At 39.2% G+C, this 18,611-nt stretch overlaps 1 protein-coding gene across 4 annotated transcripts in view; it reads left to right on the top strand.

Annotated features, from left to right (window-relative positions):
• The window catches only part of trmt11 (tRNA methyltransferase 11 homolog), an 88,569-nt gene that overhangs the window by 39,757 nt on the left and 30,201 nt on the right, over positions 1-18,611 (top strand). For all 4 annotated transcript variants that reach the window (XM_020531165.2, XM_048597350.1, XM_048597351.1 and 1 more), the window contains one exon: positions 9,221-9,341. In XM_020531165.2, the coding sequence (XP_020386754.2) occupies positions 9,221-9,341 (121 nt within the window). The remainder of the gene's footprint in view (positions 1-9,220; positions 9,342-18,611) is intronic.

The following is an 18,611-nucleotide window of genomic DNA, read 5'->3' on the forward strand; positions in this document are numbered from 1 at the left end:
ATTACTGGGGAGGCAATGGCCTAGTGGTATTATTGCTGGACTGTTAATCCAGAGACCCAGGAAATATTCTGAGGATTCTGGTTCAAATCCTGCCACGGCAGATGGTGGAATTTGAATTCAATAAAACTCTGGAATTAAGAGTCTAATGATGAATGTGAAATCATTGTTAATTGTTGGAAAAACCCACTTGGCTCATTAATGTCCTTTAGGGAAAGAAACTGCCATTCTTACCTGGTCTGGCTTACATGTGACTCCAGAACCATGGCTATGTGGTTGACTCTTAACCGCTCTCTGGGAGGGGCAATAAATGCAGTCCTGGCCAGTGACACCTTCATCCCATGAATGAATTTAAAAAAAAATGATTAGTCAGAATATAAAGGACATCAGAGAATGACTAAAATGTTAATTAGGATAAAGAAGTTAGATTATGAGTGGAAGCTAGCTAGGAATATACAAACACATTGTAAGATCTTCCACAGGCATTTATAAAGGAAAATAGGAAGTAAAGTGGAGGGTGGTCCTCTAGAGTGTGAGAATGGGGACTTACTTGCAGATCATACAGAAATGGCAGATGAAATGCACAAATACTTTGCTTTTATCTTGGGGAATGCAATAAACATTCAAGTAATAGTCATAAATTATGAAGTGGAAGGAAGAGAGGAACTTCATGAACTTACAAGCTTGAGAACGGTGGTATTAAACAAGTGATGGAGCTGTCAATTAGCAAGTCTCTGGGTCCAGATGGACTTCATCTTAGAGTCTTAAAAGAGTTGACGATGAGCTAATAAATGCATTGGTATTAATTTTGCAAAATTCAGGAACGGTTCCATTGGATTGAAAAGTAGCCAATATAACTTCTCTGTTCAAGAAGGGAGGGAAGCAGCAAACTGTAGACCAGTTTAGCTTGACGGCTAACATAGAGAAAGTGTTAGAATTGATCATTAAAAGGATTCTAACTGTGCACTTAGAAAACTCAAGGTAATCAGGAAGAGTCAGCAAGGTTTTGTCAGGGGAATGTCATGTTTGTCTAATCTATTGGAGCTCTTTGAAGGAGTAAAATGCACTGTGGATAAAGAAAATCAAATGTCATCTGGAAGAGGAAAACCAAGTGTAATTGGTTTTTCAGAAGGCATTCGATAAGGTACTGCATCAAAGGTTATTGCAGAAAATAAAAGCTCATGGTGTTGGGGTAACATGCTCGCATGCATAGAAGATTGGCTGGCTGGCAGACAACAGAGAGTATGCATAAATGTGTCTGTCAGGTTGGCATCATGTGATAATTGGAGTCCTGCAGGTATCTGCTGCTGAGGCTTTAACTTTTTGCAATTTATACCATAACTTGGATGAGGGAAGTGAAGTCATGGTAGCTAAATTCACAAACAACACAAAGCGAGGCAGGAAAGTACATTGTAAAAAGGGCCCAAGGACGTTGTAGCCAGATATAGCTATGTTGAGTGAGTGGTTTAAATTTTGGCAGATGGAGTATAATGTGGAGAAACTTGAAAATGTTCACTTGGACAGGAAGAACGACTGGGAAATTCCAAGTGTAAAGATCATATCTTATTTATTTTCCTTTGTTTTTGGACCGTGGACTCAAAAAAAGGAAGATACTGCTTTAAACGAAGGAGACTGTGTAAAGAGATGGCTGCAATTTTAAAAATCATGTTTGCTGGCGCACAGAAACAATATGTGAGTAAAATGCAGTATTGCAATTTCCTGGAACAGTGAAAGCAACAACAGACACCATGCAGCCAATGGGTCCTGAATTAAAAGAAAATTGCTTGCCATCAGCATTTTGATTGGCTCCTTACCATGTCACTGTATGTGTGTGTGGTTAGTGGAGCAGAGAACCCACCTAGAGTACAAAGAGAAATCATTGGAAAAAGACTCTCAAAAATCTCTTTTGTGTGAAGATAGTGGAAAGTCTCTGAAACAGCTAGCTGCCTTTCACTCACCTTTCTCGTAAAATCCCCTGTTGAAGGAGGAATAAAACACTTCCAAAGACTGCAGAATAATGAAGAGTCAAGTAATGAGTGAAAGAGAGCATCGGTGTGTTAACAACCTTGTGTCAATAGCAAAGAACTAAAGGCATTTAAAGAAACTGAGAGAAACAACTGATCGAATCCTGTAGTCCAGACGATGCTAGTGAACTGTGTTTTCCTTTTCCGTCCCTAGTATTCATGCCCGTCTTTGTGTTTTTGTCTGTTTGTGAAGGAAACATTAGAAAGTGGTACAGTTAAGTTATCAAGAGTTATGGTAGCAATTCATATTTCGTAATTGCCGTTAATTGAAGATAATTTGTTCATTTCAAAAAAGTCGTTATTCTCTTGTTAAGTACAGATGTCTGATGAGTGTTGCCTTTTAACCTGACTTAACCAGTCAAGTAAATTAGGGACTTTGAATAGTTTGACAAAATCATTTACATTCGTGATAACTCCAGGAATAATGGGGCTGTTTTTCCAGTGAGTCACAACATGAGGTGCAGAGGTATTTGGCTGTTTGGTGTACTAGACACAAAAGGTTAGTATGCAGGTACAGCACCTAATAAGGACATGATACACTCCTTCGTTACTTTTATGGTCAATTACTCTGGCAATAGGGTTTGATGAGCATCGGTGAGACCAAAACTTGAATTAACCTTTATGTGTTTTGGTCTCTTTATTTAAGGAAGAATGTAAATACATTGGAGGCAGTTCAGAGGAGGGTTATTAGGTTTGTATCTCGATAGTAGGTTGCCTTATGAGGATTGTTTGGACAGGCTGGGCTTGTTTCTACTGGAGTTTAGAAGAGTGAATGATGACTTGATTAAGCTGTATTAAATCCTGAATCATATTGACAAGGTGGATGTAGAAAGACAGGGTCATTGAATATTTTTAAGGCAGAGACAGATTCTTGTCAAATAGAGTTATTGGGAATAAATAAGAATGTGAAATTCAAAACACAATCAGATCAGCCTTAACCTATTGAATAGCAGTGTAGGTTCAAGGGGCCAAACGGCCTACGTCTGCTTCTATTGTGTATGTGATGGTGCAAATATAAGATTGAAAGTTCTGTGTAAGGTTGTGAACAGATCACTTGATATCAGACATTTGCCAGGGAGAGGAATGGACGATAATAGCTAGACAGTACAACATAGTCAGCATAAATTTTGCTATTTCAGTGATGCTAATGTTTGAAAGAAATGGGGTGGCTACTGCATTTACCCAGGCGATTAGTTACATTCCCTTAATTCTTTTATGTTTTATCTGCAGGGACCTCTGTTTCATTGTGTGTACATCCTTTGACATTTTTTAGGAAATACAGTCAAAGTAATTCTAGTGGAAAAGTAAATCAAATACAATAGTACTTTTTTACTCTACAATATTTACACTGACATAAAACATAATTCTTTGCAAAGAAAGGAACAAGGCCATACAATTACAAACCTGACAGCGTATCTCATAAAGATTGTAAAAACCGAAAGAACTGCGGATGCTGTAAATCAGAGACAAAAATAAAAATTGCTGGAAAAGCTCAGCAGGTCTGGCAGCATCTTTGGAGAGAAATCAGAGTTAACTTTTCAAGTCAAGTGACCCTTCCTCAGAACTCGACCTGAAACATTAACTCTGATTTCTCTCCACAGATGCTGCCCAACCTGCTGTGCTTTTCCAGCAATTTCTGTTTTTGTCTCATAAACATTGTAGTCTATTTCAATAATGCAAAAGGCCTAATTGGGTTTACAGCACATCAGCGTGTGTATTGTTGCCTCAGTTGAGGAGGGAACCAACCAATGTTACCACTTTGTAACGAACTCTAACCATTATGTTGTGTAAATCTATATTTGATGTCGAAAGTTCATTATTAAAATATTGGCATTGATTATTGCTGTAATACATATTTGTTTTGTTATTCATTTTAAAAATGCCATTATTAATTTTTGAATGGCCTGATTAGGTATCACTTTACATGGTTTTGAAGCGCATTAACATTTCCTCATCCTTATTCACAGTGTGCTGTTCAAGCTAGACTAATTAGATGCTATCCAATGTTTAGTTGGGGTTTTCAAGTGGAACAGTTCACAGCAGTTGTCTCCCACCTGCTTTTGATATGTTCATAATACTCCCAATAAAAAACATGTTAACAGGAAGTTTTCACAACTAAGATTAACAGTCCAGTAATTATAGTATTGTTCATACCTTCTAAATCTTATCAAATTCATACGTTTCTATTCTATACACTGTGGTATATAAGTGATTTTCATTTTTTTTTGCTTTCCAAAAAGCTCATGAAAGTAGATTTTCATTTTGGAAACAAACCAGTATCAAGTCTATGAAGGAAAGGATATGCTTTCAGTTATAAAGTGAAACTTAACATGAAATCAAACTTGCAGTTAATTTCTTTTGAACCTTCTCATTACTGATTACTGCCCAAAGACGTTCATTCGATCAAATGTTACAAGTGGAGGATCGTTTGGAGCCAGCCATGTAACATGAGAAATATCTCAACCAGTGCAGTTAAACAGCTAATTGCCGACTGGAGACATTTAAGACCTCACCTCACAAGTGGTGATATTCATCATATCAGGCAATGGCCCTGAGATATTTTTTTTTATTACATTTGGCTTTCAAAAAAAGCAAGATTAATTTTAGTGTTTTGTATTTTAAATTAAGATAGGTATGAGACTTTTTTCTAATGTTGTACATGTTGAAATTGGAGCCTGTTTTCCATCGGTTTTTTATTTGACTTGAATCTCATAATATTACTGATTATCATTTTAGAAATTGTACATAAAAAAATTGTTCTTCTAATTGGAGAATACTTATTTGCAAGGAGCCACAAATAATAAACTTCAGGTCATCATGTACCTGTGAGTGGTGTGATACAGGGCTACAGTGTACTTGAGAACTTGCTGACTGAAGCAAACAACTAAAGAACCACACAAGATTTACAATTCTGTACCTATAAATACAAAAGATTTCATCAGTTGCTTATGTTCACAGAAATCACAATTTACCTAGTAGATGTTCTGTTTCAGAAGTAGCATATTACTTGAGTCTTGTGTGACAAACAATTTTTCACAGTTTCTTGATTTAGCTACATGTTAAAATATTGTTGTTTGGATGTTTATGTATATATTTTATGATATAAAATTAAATTTCTTCATTTCCCATGCACCTGCATAAATAATTTTTAGTTGTTTTGCGATTAAATTCTCCTGCAGCAGCATCATCTGTGCCTGTAGTATTCCTGTAATTCACTAACAGAAGACAGTGTTAGACCTCACTTCACTTCAACTAAGCCAAAATAAATTGGAGCTGTGTTAGATTCTTGTCACTTTGTGCTAACTGTACAGGACTCAAAATGGCATTGGTGATCTATCAATCCCTTTAAGCGCACATCAATGCATGCTGCATTGTGAAAGGGATCCAGTTCAGGCCATTGAAAACAGCTAGCTGTTTCAGGGACAGGCCTCTGTCAATATGGAAATTGCACATCCTATGATGTAAATAGTACCCAGATTACCATTTAACGTCTGAACTGGTTCAAGCCTGTGTGGTGCTGTGTATGTGAGGTGATCAAACTGAAGAGGCCCAGCTGCATCCACTGCAATTTGCCTTCATCGTCACAGCTTGATTTTGAGGCCTTGATCCAGGGAGCCTGTATGTTCTGTATGTTTGGTTGCCCAAAGGTCAAAATCTTTCTCCAGTTGCTAACTAGTTCTGTGTTATCCATTCACTGTCCTGCTGCTCATACAGCTTTTACAGAGGTTGCTGTATGTAGTGAAAAAGTGGGAAAGCTTATTGATTATAGAACTATATTTCTGAAAGTACTACTTCTAAATGTGTTTTTGCCCTGATTCGTTAAGTAGTGGAAATAATATTGGACTACATACCCTCACCACATCTTGTTTTTACTTTCTCTCTCATGTTAACCCGCTCCAGTGAATAAAACTTTCCATAGATGTTATCTCACCTGAGTTTTTCCATCCTTGTTTTGTTCTTATTTCAACCTTCGAGCACCTGCAGTATTTTGCTTTCATTGAGCACTTTGTGGATGTTTCATTCTAAATATATCCTCTCATCCACTTATCAATTAGTAGATCAATGCTGCATTTTTGTCCAAGGTTCAGAAAATCTTTGACCTTTTTTTTGACTGTTAATGTATCTCTTGCAATTTCTGTGTTTGCACCTTGGATTGTTCTCAGGTTTTATTTTCATTATTTTAAGTGGGAATACTATGTACAAATTTTATGCTTAAGCTAGGTATGTAGATTTCCAGTTTTGTCTTGTCTGCGCTGAGTGGGCTTCAAGGAACAAGGAGAATAATTGCATTGAACTTTTCAGTTCATTTCTGAAAATATGTGTACATGTTAAATACTTCCAGCAGGGGATGCTACAAATCAAGAATTCAGTCAAATCAGAAAATACTAAATTGTGTTGTAAAACTGCCATCCATATAAATTTATGAAAATATGTTCATAGCTTATATTATATCAAGTGTTGCAGATCTTTCCAGTGCTGTCTGTGTGGACTGATGCATGTTAGGAAGATTCAGTTTTATCTTCCCTATGTTCTTGACAGAGGTCTAGACGGGAAGTATGCCCTCTGTGCGTTGTTAGTACTAAAGTCATAAACTAATTTATAAATATTATACATTTGACTTCACTCCAGATAGTGCATACAGGAGATTGTGGCATAAAAATGAGGACATGTTCTATATATTCAGAAGTCATGTGTATTCTGTTTGTCATAGCTAATCAGCTCCTTTATTGTAGCACAGAGAAATTTATCTCATCAATCATAGCATTGCCATAATTTTCTGTCTTGGTTATTGGGGATTGTATTGTGCAAATCCAAATGGCACTCGCTGTACAAAGATGCATATAGATATTTTAAAATGGCAGAGAATCTCACTTAGCCTTTCTTTTTATTTGTTCTGACTGTTCCGTGATGTTCTCTTTTAAGGATGACAGCCTATGTTAATTGACAAAATTCTCAGTAGATGTCATCCATACAGCTCCATATCAGGTGATGTAATGCACTTTATTGGGTGAATTTTAAAAATTTTTTTTTGCCTCCCCTCAAATTGCAGCGCTGTTTTACCGTGTGGCAAAGGACCAGACAATGTAACGTAGTGTCAGTGACTGGAGAGGTAACATAGCGATCACTGGCTTTCTGACTTTTCTAATATTCAAGCAGCCTTTTTCAGATCAGTTTTTTCACCCCAAAAATATTTATCCAGCCAAGTTATAACGTCAGTTTGATGGCTCTGAACATGCTTGTGATTTATTAAACATTTCCAAAATTTTATTTTCAAATGGTTTGGCGTTCCAAGAAAAGGTTTTTGAGTTTGTGAAATATCACATCTTGTTCATTTAGCAGACTTTTATATTCAATTCCTTTTTTGGCCTGACTGATTTGATTCTACAGTTTCAACCACACAACTGGCACAGCTTAGACATTTTACGATTATGGTGGTGACGAATATTTGATCACTGTTCCTGTTTAATTCCACCAACATTATAAGCAAATGCTGTAAAAGGAAAACAAAGATAAACTTCACATTTCATTACCACTTGGTTGCAGTAGAATGGTAGGATTGAATCCGACTGCAGCCTATAGTCACACCCAAGTGGTTGAAAGGAAATACTGAAACAAAATAAATTAGACAGTACCTTCCCAAAATGAACGCAAATTGAGAAAGAGTTTTCTTTAAATTGGGTTATTCCAGCTTACTGTGACCAAAAATGAAAAAAAAAACACTTTAAAGGAATATCAAATTCAAAACCGTTGAAGGATCGTGGTCCATATGAAATTTGTTTGGAGATTTAGAATATTCTCAACTAGAAAACATTGTATTTATTTATTACCTCTTTTAATATTAACAAATTCCCCATGGCTTAAATAGAATTTATGTATTTATATAGAAAAATCAAAATTTTCCTTGCAACACCACTCCAGTATCCCATGTAGGGTATCCCTTCTGTACAGTTCTTTTCTTTTCTGGTTGTGGGTTCACAGGCATCAGCCATTCTTGTTCAAGTGACCATTCTTCAAATGTGGATGTTGGCTGATAATTAGATACACTTGACGTTGTAGGAAGCCTGATTGTGTTTGCACCAGCTATCAGTTTTCTGGCAATAGTCACAAGATAGTGTTCAGGTATGGAGAAATGCAGATATTTTTCCCCTTCCCCCACCCCCAGCCTAGCAATAAGACCATGTGACAGATCATTGTATTTATTTTTGCATTATTTTGTAAATGCTTTCAGAAAAGTATTAAAACAAATAGTCATGTACTGAAGAGGGTTTATGATCTGTGCCTCTATGGTTTTATTATCCCACACTCGTGGCATCAATGTTTCTGATAGAAAATGGATTAAAATTATAAAGATAATTTTTCATAAAGGTCCCACAAAATGTGTATTGGGAAGTGTCAACGGTAACAAATTACATGCAGTAAATTCTCCATCCTCCAAAAAGTGTCCATTATTAATTATATTTTTCTTTGTTCACTCAGTTTGTTTCTTATTATTGATTGTATGCAATTTTTGCTGTTTACAAGACACCTTATATGTCGTAAAAGGAATAAATGTAGAATTTTAAATCTCCTTTCTCTTCTGTACTTCTGAGTATGCTGTCTAACTGTACAATTGTATCAGCATCCAGTTCTGGGCACTGCACTTTAGGAAAGGTATGAAACCATTGGAGAGAGTGCCAGAGAGGTTTACGAGAATGGTTACAGGGATAAGGAAATTCAGTCATGAAGATACCTTGTAGAGGTGGGACTGTTCTCTTTGGAGAAGAAAATGCTGAAAGCAATTTTGACTGAAGTATTTAAAATTATGAGAGGGCCGGATAGAGTAACTAGGGGAGAACATGTTACCATTCCCATTAAAAACAAAGGGTGCAGATTTAAAGTACTTATAAAAGAAGCAAATGTGATGCATGCAAAAGATTCTTCAAGCAGTGAATGGTTAGGGTCTGGAATGCCCTGTCTTAGAGCATGGTGGAAGCAGGTTCAATCGTGGCACCCACAAAGGATAGTTAGTTGAAAAGCAACAACATGCAGTGTTATTGGGAGAAGGCAGGAGAATGGCACCAGGTAAAATACTCATTTGGAGAGCTGATATAGAGCCGATGGGCTGAATGATTTTATGTGCTGTAACAATTCAATGATTTAGCAAGCAGCTATTCCTTTCAGTACAATTTCATTAATTTGTCTCCTTTTTCTTCTCTCAGCTACTCTGAAGATGTTATCCCCCAGCATCCTTGCCTGAAACTTATTAGTAACTGTGAACAGTCTCTCACAACCCATACATCGCGGCAGCTGATTACAATGGAAAAAGTGAAAGAATTTGAGGTATGAAAGCAGTACATCTGTTTCTTTTTCACCAATCAATCTCTGACAGGAAAGTTGTTGGGCAGTTACCATGTGAGGTGCTGCATTCCAATGGGAGGGAAGAGTCTGAAGGTGTGCCAAATGGACTTCCTTATCTGTATTAATCAGGTGCTATAGGCAGAATTGTAAAATTATTTCTTTACTTACATTTTCTGGTCTGTAGTGAGAATACGATGCGTACAAATTATTTGCCTTGCATATTAAGTGCCATCTGGAGACTTAAGTCAAAGAGCAATAAATCTCAGGAAGACTTGAGACTGGAGAAATGGACTTGAGACTGGAGTATCTCTGCGTGGATTGTCCTTTAAACTGAAGTGTTTAATTTTCTTCTCATTTGAACACAAAATTGCACAGATAAGTAAACAGAGATGATAAAATGATGGGAAATACCTTGGGAAACAATTTGTTCTGGATCACCAATGTCGGATGTGAAGTCAGATATTCCAAAAAATTTTAAAAATACGTAGGTGCAAGTCAGGTTACGGATAGAGATAGTAGGACCCTTCTTCTGAAGAAGGGTCTAGGCCCGAAACATCAGCTTTCCTGCTCCTCTGATGCTGCTTGGCCTGCTGTGTTCATCCAGCTCTACACCTTGTTATCTCAGGTTAGGATAATTGGCCTGCCTTGGTTGCAACTTCCCAGCATTTTCAGGCATTTGATTTTTATTCAGATAGTCTGGAATTTTGTTTGACTTCATTGTAAGCAGAGATAAACTTTGCTAGACCTCTCCATGGGATACTAAATGGGTGACTGGTGCTAATGATTTAGCAGAATAAACATGACGTGCTGAATCAATGATTTGATGGATGCAGTAGACTTGATCAATGGACTTGATTTTGCTGCTAGTATACTTATCTTGACAATGGGTCAAATTTAGTGTTGGGACTTAAGAAGAGCAAGCGTGGAACATATGATCTTCTTATTGCAGAACAGTTAAGTTAGAACTGGGAGGCCCATCTAGTTTGGGACAATGGCAGGATGCGTCATGAAGGTGGCTGTGTGCGCGTCGCCTGGTACTTAGGTGTAGGTAATCGGAGCAGGTAATCAGTTCCTATGAGAACCTGCCCTTGGAAAAGCTACCCAGATACAGAATAGAAATTAGGAGCCATGCAGCTGGGCAAATTCTTACTTTCTGACATGTATTCAGTAGCATGTTTATATCTCCTAGCTATGTTTTGTTTTGAAGATGTGTCATTATGTACAAAATAATTGAATTTTGCCCATTTATTTAAACCAACTTTTCCTGCCTCTGCCTCCATAACCCACATTCCAGTCCTATCTCTTTGTAGCTCATGAATAATGTGAATATTTCTGCTTGCTCAGGCTATAATTAGTATGAGCCAAAGTGCAAAGTCTAAGAGACTTCTATTCCACCACACACAAGTGGTAACTTCAGCCACTTGGATGTGTCTCTGTCAAACGTAATTGAACCTGTATTTTTATGAGACGCTCATGTCTCCTTAATGAAGCAGGTTGCCTCAGGCTTGTTTTCTGCCTCACAATTCAAAAATAAAATTTATTAAAAATGTAATTGTATCCTGCAGACACTGTGTTAATAGAATGGATGTATGGCATGATTCATGATAGATGTCTTTATGAAGCTAGTTTTCTCGGGAGTCATTGTCAGCATTGTGTTTTTTCTTTAAACTATGATGTGGCTGTGAATATTTCAGCTTCATATTAGAGGCTTAATTCTGCTCAATCATAGTACAATGAAAAATTACTGTTTGCCCTGTCAATGTTTGCTCTGACGGTCAGTGCTTGTGTTGCCCTCCTGTATGTTGCAAAACTTCACAGAAGGTGCCTCTGCTTTGTAGTATACTGTTGGTCCTGTGGAATTCATGAATTTTTTATTTATGGGCAGATTTGAGGGAGCATGAGGAAAATAATGCAGCTCACAACTTCACTTCTAGTTGATGAACCATTGAGAATGGTCTTTGTAGACTGTTGCTGACTTCATCGCTGGCTTGTGCAAGCAATCTGAGCTTACACAAGGAAATAAGAACGCAATGGATCTAAAATTCCTCGATCCCACTGCACCAGTGGAAATGCAGCGGTGTGGTCTCCATTAAACTTTGGTTTTGACTGCACTGGGAGTGTGAAGGGACAGGACAATCTGGTGGTACCATTTCATTTAAATGTTTTGACAGGTATCTGTCTACGTATGGGTGCACCTTGGGTGCCTGCTAGTGTAGCATTGCAGGAATTGTGGGACCAGGTGATCAAACATGAGTCCTCTCCTAAAAATAAATCTTTCTGTGATTGGCTTTCCATGGAAGGAAGGGAGAAGGGTATTCAAAATATCTCTCAAAATTACCTAGGAAATGTCAGAGAAGAGGCAAATAAGGGGCATTTTGATGTTCAAAGAAACCTTAATGTAAGGAAAGAATGAGTTGTCATGTAGTCATTTCTCAGATAATTGTCATAAAGAAAGTAATGTGCTTATGCTCTGTTTCATCTCTGAGGAGAAGGAGTCATGGCAGTGATTGATGTTAAACCAGTGAGACAGCTTCATTGATGTATTGTGTTCTGCAGGCATTACTTGGCAAGGTCCTCACCCTGGCACTGTACTCCATGTTGTTCTGCCTTCAAAACCATTACATTTGCTTCCTTCTCTAGGGATCTCTATATCCAGAACAGAGTGTGCGGACCCTAGCAAGCCATAACTCTGCGGATTACAAGATCTTGCATTATTTGCATTTGGTTACAAAGGATATGGACTTCCAGCAAGTTTTACTGTTAAAATTGAAGAGACTACTAGTTGGAGTTTGCAATGGTATTTGTGTCATGTGTTGTACACATTTTAGAAGAGTTGTGGAATTCTCGCACACTATTAGGGCAGTAGCCAGATAACAGTTGAAGAGCCAATGGGACACGATGTAAAAATTGCAGTTGTTACGAGACTGAGACCTGGAAAGGGTGTGTTGTCTTCTGAAGACACGCTGGGCTTGTTTTCAGTAGAGTCTAGAAGAGTGAAGGATTACTTGATTTAAGTATATACGATCCTTAAAGGTCTTGACAAGGTGGACATGACAAAGGTGTTTCCACTTGTGGGTGAGTCCAATATTGCAACGCACTGTTTTAAAATTAAGGGTCACCCTTTTAGGACGGAGATGGGTGAATTGTTTTCTGAGGGTTGTGTGACATACAGGTAAAGCAAGTATTTAGGAAGATAAATCTTATTGGCCTTTATCATAAAGAAGTCTTGCTTCAACTGTATAGAGCCTTAGAGAGATTGCATCTGAAATACTGTTTGAAGTCTTGGTCCACTTATCTGAGGAAGGATGCACTTTCCATATAAGCAGCACAGCAGAAGTTCAACTGATTAATTCCTGGAATAGAGGCATTGCCATATAAAGAGAAGAGACGGGATCTGTATTATAGAGTCTTAGAGTCATCCAGCCTGGAAACAGATCCTTTGGTACAACTCATCTGCATCAACCAGACATCCCAATCTGACCTGGTCCCATTTGCCGGCATTTGGCCCATATCCCTCTAAACCCTTCCTATTCACATACCCATCCAGATGCCTTTTGAATGTTGTAATTGTATACACCTCCACTACTTCCTCTGGCAGCTCGTTCCTTACACTCACCACCCTTTGCATGAAAAGTTACCCTCAGGTCCTTTTTAAATCATTCCCCTCTCATCTTAAATCTATATCTTCTAGTTTTGGACTCGCCCACCTTAGGAAATGAGAGGTGATATCATTAAAACTCAAAACATTATTAAAGCAATGGAGAGGATAGATGGAGAAAAGATAATTCCTCTGGCTGTGGAGCCTAGAATTAGAGGCACAGTGTCAGATAAGGGTTAAGCCATTCACAACAAATATGTGGAGGTACATCTTCACGCAGGAGGTGGTGAATCTTTAGAATCCTCTAGGCTAGAGGGCTGTAGAAGATCACTGACTGAGTATGTGCCGGACAGAAATTGATAGATCACTAGATACGGTTGACATCAAGTGATATAAGGATAGCACAGAAAAATGACATTGGGCTAAATCTAGAGCTAGCAATCTGCGTGGATTTCTAAGGAGAAAGTTGTGTTCATCTAACTTGCTTCTGATTTTTGAAGAAGGAACAAGCTTTGATGAGGGTAACGCTATTGATAGAGTGTACATAAACTTTCAGAAGGCATTTGGTACAATGCCACATAAAAAATTTGTGAGGATAAGTTAAAGGGCCAGCAGCCCTTTAACTTGGCTGAATGATAGGACACAGAGACAATGATCAATGGATATTTTTCTGGCCGATTGAAGAGTTGCAGTGCGGTTCCATAGGTGTTGGTATTGGGGCCCTTACTTTTCCTAACATAAATTAATGATCTGCACCTTAGTGTACAGGAGACCTTTTCAAAGTTTGCAGATGATGTGAAATTTAGAAGAATTGTAAATTCTGAGGACGACAGTGTAGAATTAAAAGGACAGAGACAAGTTGGCAGTGAATAGGTGACAGATGGAGTTCAATGCAGAGAAATGTAAGGTAATACATTTAGGAAGAACATTGATAAAGAATATAAAATGTAGGTGCAATTCTAAAGGGAATGCAGGAGCAGAGGAACTTGGATGTGTATGTGCACAGATCACTGAAGGTAACAGGACAGGTTGAGAGAGCAACAAATAAAGCACAGTACTCTAGGGGCATTTGAGTACAAGATCATGCATGTTATGCTCAACTTGTATAAGACACTTGTTTGACCACAGCTGGAGTATTGTGAACGGTTCTGGGTGCCATATTATAGGAGGATGTGAACGCATTGGAGAGATTGCAGAAGTGATTTACAAAGTATGGCCCTAGGGATGAGAAATTTCAGTTATAAGGATAGGTTGAAAAATATGGGACTATTCTCCCTGGAATGGAGAAGGCTGAGAGGAAATCTGCTAGAGGTTTTCAAAATCATGAGTTGGATTAATAGAGTAATGGAGAAAATCTGTTCCTGCTTATAAAAAGATGAAGAAACAGATGGCACAGATTCAACCAGCAAAGATACCTTGCTCCATCCCCCATCCACATTTTGGAAAATCCGATCACAACGCTGTGCTTCTCCTTTCGCCTTACAAGCACAAATTGAAGCGTGAGCACCCCGTACAGGAAGTAGAGCAGTGTTGGTCTGAGGCAACGGAAGGGATTCTATGGGACTGCTTAGAGTTGGCAGAGTGGTCCATATTCCAGCGGCCAACCTAAATGAGTATGCCACTACTGTGAAAGGCTTCATTAGTAAGTGTGCAAAAGTCTATGTGCCAAAGAAGTTAATTTGAATGTGCCCCAACTGGAAACATGGATGAACAGGGAGATCTGCTCCTGATTGAAGCCCAGGTCCAAGGCGTTCAAGTTGGGTGACCGTGACCTATACGGGAAATACAGGTACAACCTTTGTAAGGCCATTAAAGTCACCAAGAAGCAGCACCAAATTAAGCTTGAGAGCCAGTCTAACCACACGAACACGCATCATTTGTGGTGAAGGTTACACAACATAATGGGGGCTACAAAGCAAAATCAAACAGAATTGCGGGCACCAATACATCCCTACTCTGAGGAAGGGTCACCGGACCCGAAATGTTAACTGTTTTTTCCTTCACAGATGCTGCCAGACCTGCTGAGCTTTTCCAGCAACTTTTTGTTTGTTCCTGATTTACAGCATCGGCAGTTCTTTTAGTTTTTAATACATCCCTACTCGATGAGCTCAATGCATTCTATGCTCACGTTGAACAGAAGATCAGTGAAATGATGTCACCTGTCCCATCAGCCTCAGGTGTACCTGTACCCATGGTCACCGCCACAGACGTTAGGTCGGCCATCATGAGAATGAACCCACGGAAAGTGACTGATCAGGATGGAGCCCCTGGTCATGCACTCAGATCCTGTGCGGACCAGCTGGTGGGAGTATTCACAGACATCTTTAACCACCTCTTACTGCAATCTGAAGTCTCTGTTTGCTTCAAGAAGACCACCATCATCCCGGTGCCAAAGAAAAATCATGCAACGCTCCTCAGTGATCAACACCTGGTGGCTGTGACCTCCATAATTATTAAGTGCTTCAAGAGGTTATTCCTGGCTCACATCAGCTCCAGCCTACCAGATTGCCTTGATCCTTTGCAATTTGCCTACTGATGCCACAGTTCCACAGCATACTCTATCCCCCATAACCATACATTCATCCCTGGAACATTTGGATAACAAGGATACCTACGTCAGGCTCCTACTTATTGACTACAGCTCCACCTTCAATGGCATAATTCCAAACAAACTCATCCTCAAACTCCAAGACCTAGGTCTCACCTCATCTCCCCACTCTGTAACTGGATCCTCAACTTCCTGATCCATGGACTGCAATCGATAAGAATAAGTGACAACATCTCCTCCACCATAATCCTCAACACTGGTGCCCTGCAAGACTGCAAACTCAACCCCCTACTATACTCCCTATATACTCATGACTGTGTGGCCAAATTCCACCTTCAACTCCAGTTACAAGTTTGCAGATGACAGACATCACAGTTCAACATTGGATCTCAAACGACACTGAGGCAGAATACAGGAAAGAGATGGAGTGCCTAGCGGCATGGTCTAAAGACAACAATCTCTCCGTCAACATCAGTAAAATGAAGGAACTGGTCATTGACTTCAGGAACTGAAGAGGAGGGCACATCACTGATGTAGACAGTAACGCTGAGGTTGAGATGGTCAAGACAGTCAAATTTCTGGGAGTGCCTATCACCAACAATCTGTACTGGTCCACTCCCGTTCACACTACGGTCAAGAAAGCACAGCAATGCCTCTACTTCCTCAGGAGGCTAAGGAAATTCAGTATGTCCACAAAGACTTCTACCAATTTTTAGAGATGCATAGAAAGCATCTTATCTGGATGCATCACAGCGTGGTATGGTAACTGCCTTTTACCAGACCACAAGGAACTACAGAGGATCAGCAGCACAGCCCAGTCCATCAGACAAACCAGCTTTCAGCCATTTACTCCATCTATACTTCCTGCTGCCTTGGGAAAGCAACCAACATAAGCAAAGACCCCTTCCACCCCAGTTATACTCTCTTCCACCCTTTTCCGTCAGGCAAAAGATACAAACATTTGAATACACGTATTAACAGATTCAACAGCAGCTTCTTCCCCACTCTTATCAGACTTTTGAATGGACCTCTCAAATGTTAATGTTGATCTCTTTCTCTGCACCTTCTCTGCAGCCATATCACTGTTTTCTGCACTCTGTCCTGCTACCTTGATTCACTTTGTATAGTACGATCTGCCTGGATAGCACGCAAAACAGCACGTTTCACTGTATCTTGGTACATGTGATAGCAAGACATCAAATTAAACGAAAAGTGATTTGCAAAAAGAGTGAATGCGAGGTGAGAAAAATATTTTTCACACTTGGCATGGAATGCGCTGCCTGGAAATATGGTGGAGGCAGATTCAATTAAGACAATCAAGAGCTTATTGGATGATTATTTCTGTACAAATGTTATGAAGAAACAAAACAGGTAATTGGCAGTAGGTAATGACGCTCGATTTAAGAGCCAGTGCAGGTATGATGGGCCGAATATCCTTCTGCACTGCAGCACTTCTGTGATTGACCATTATCTAGAATGACAAAGCAGGCTTGAGAGGCTGAGTGGCCTACTCCTTCCCTATGTTAAGTGAGCAGAAGTGAGTGTCGCTTAGCCATTTTGAGAGAAGTTATTTTGTTGGAGACTAGGACTTTGAAAGTGGCGGTGACAGTCCAGTTATGCAAATCAGTAATTGTAGAAGTATGATAAAAAGAGGACAAAAACTAATAGTTTGGTCTTTGAACATGTCATTGTATGTGAGTTCCGGATAATGTTTCCCAAGGATAGACACAAAACGAGTTGGGGTTGGTGTGTGAAAGGTAATTGTGAGTGAAATGTAGGACAAGAAATTGATTTGAAATGCTCTTAACTATAATGGATTAGCAATCCCAAGAGGTCAAGGGCATGACTGTTACTGTATAGATTGGGGAGTTTACATGGAGAGAGAGATTTAAGAAACATTAGAGCATAGCGAATTCAAAGGAGAGAGAATGACTAATTGAAATGTATGTTAAGATTACCAATATTGAGAATTCATTCAGGACAGTGAAGGAGGAAAGTAATGAGGTTATCTCAGTGCTAAAAAGATCAAAAGTGTAAGTAGATTAGTGGAGCTCAGATCTAAAGCAGCAACCAAATTTCACTTGTAAGTAAATTCAGAGACCATGAGTTATGTTGACAAGGTTCCATAAAATTAGATTCTGTAAAATCTTGATTGTAAACTTCAGCTTATTCATCTAGGACCTTTACTAAGATCAGAAGTGAGGGATCTTCGCTGATGATTGCATAGGTTTCAGTCCATTTACAACTCCTCAAACTGAAGCAGTCCCTAGGAATTCTATGGTAACTAATTCACTTTCAGAAACCCCACAGCTTGTCCACCATTTGCAAGGCACATGTGAAGAGATGGAATATTCTGTACTTGGCTGGATAAGTGTAGGTTCAAGAACGCTGGAAGAATTTGACTCCTTTCAGGACCAAGCAGCTCCGTTGATGGGCATCCAGTTCACCATATTAAGCATGCCCTCCCTTCACCACTGATGCACAATGACAGCAGTGTATACAATCTACAAGATGCTCTGCAGTAACTCACCAAGGCAGCATTAATAGCACCTTTCACTCCTATACCTATTCCACCTAGAAGGCTAAGGACAGCAGATGCATTGGAACACTTGCACCCCTGAAGTTCCCCTTCAAGTCACACATTATCCTGACCTGGAATGACGTTACCATTCCTGTTGCTGGGTTGCAATCTTCCTTTCTACCAGCTCTGCAGGTTTAACTGTACCAGATATATGGCAGCAGTTCAGAAATATGGCTTACCAACACAAGGGCAATTATGGATGAGCAACATATGTTGGCCTTCTCAGCAACTGTCATGTCCCATGAGGTAATAACAAATAAAAGGAAATAGATGGGAGATCAATTCAGAGATCACTGTAGCAAGTGATATTCCAAAGCTGAATGAGGGTTGGTGTCCAAGGTCCACAGTCAGCTGAAGAATAAAAAGGTGATAACAAAAACAAAAGTTGCTGGAAAAGCTCAGCAGGTCTGGCAGCATCTGTGGAGGAGAAAACAGAGTTAAAACAGAGTTCTGAGGAAGGGTCACCGGACCCGAAACGTTAACTCTGTTTTCTCCTCCACAGATGCTGCCAGACCTGCTGAGCTT

This window comes from Rhincodon typus, chromosome 5 (genome assembly GCF_021869965.1).
Source record: "Rhincodon typus isolate 14 chromosome 5, sRhiTyp1.1, whole genome shotgun sequence".
Lineage (NCBI taxonomy): Eukaryota > Metazoa > Chordata > Chondrichthyes > Orectolobiformes > Rhincodontidae > Rhincodon > Rhincodon typus.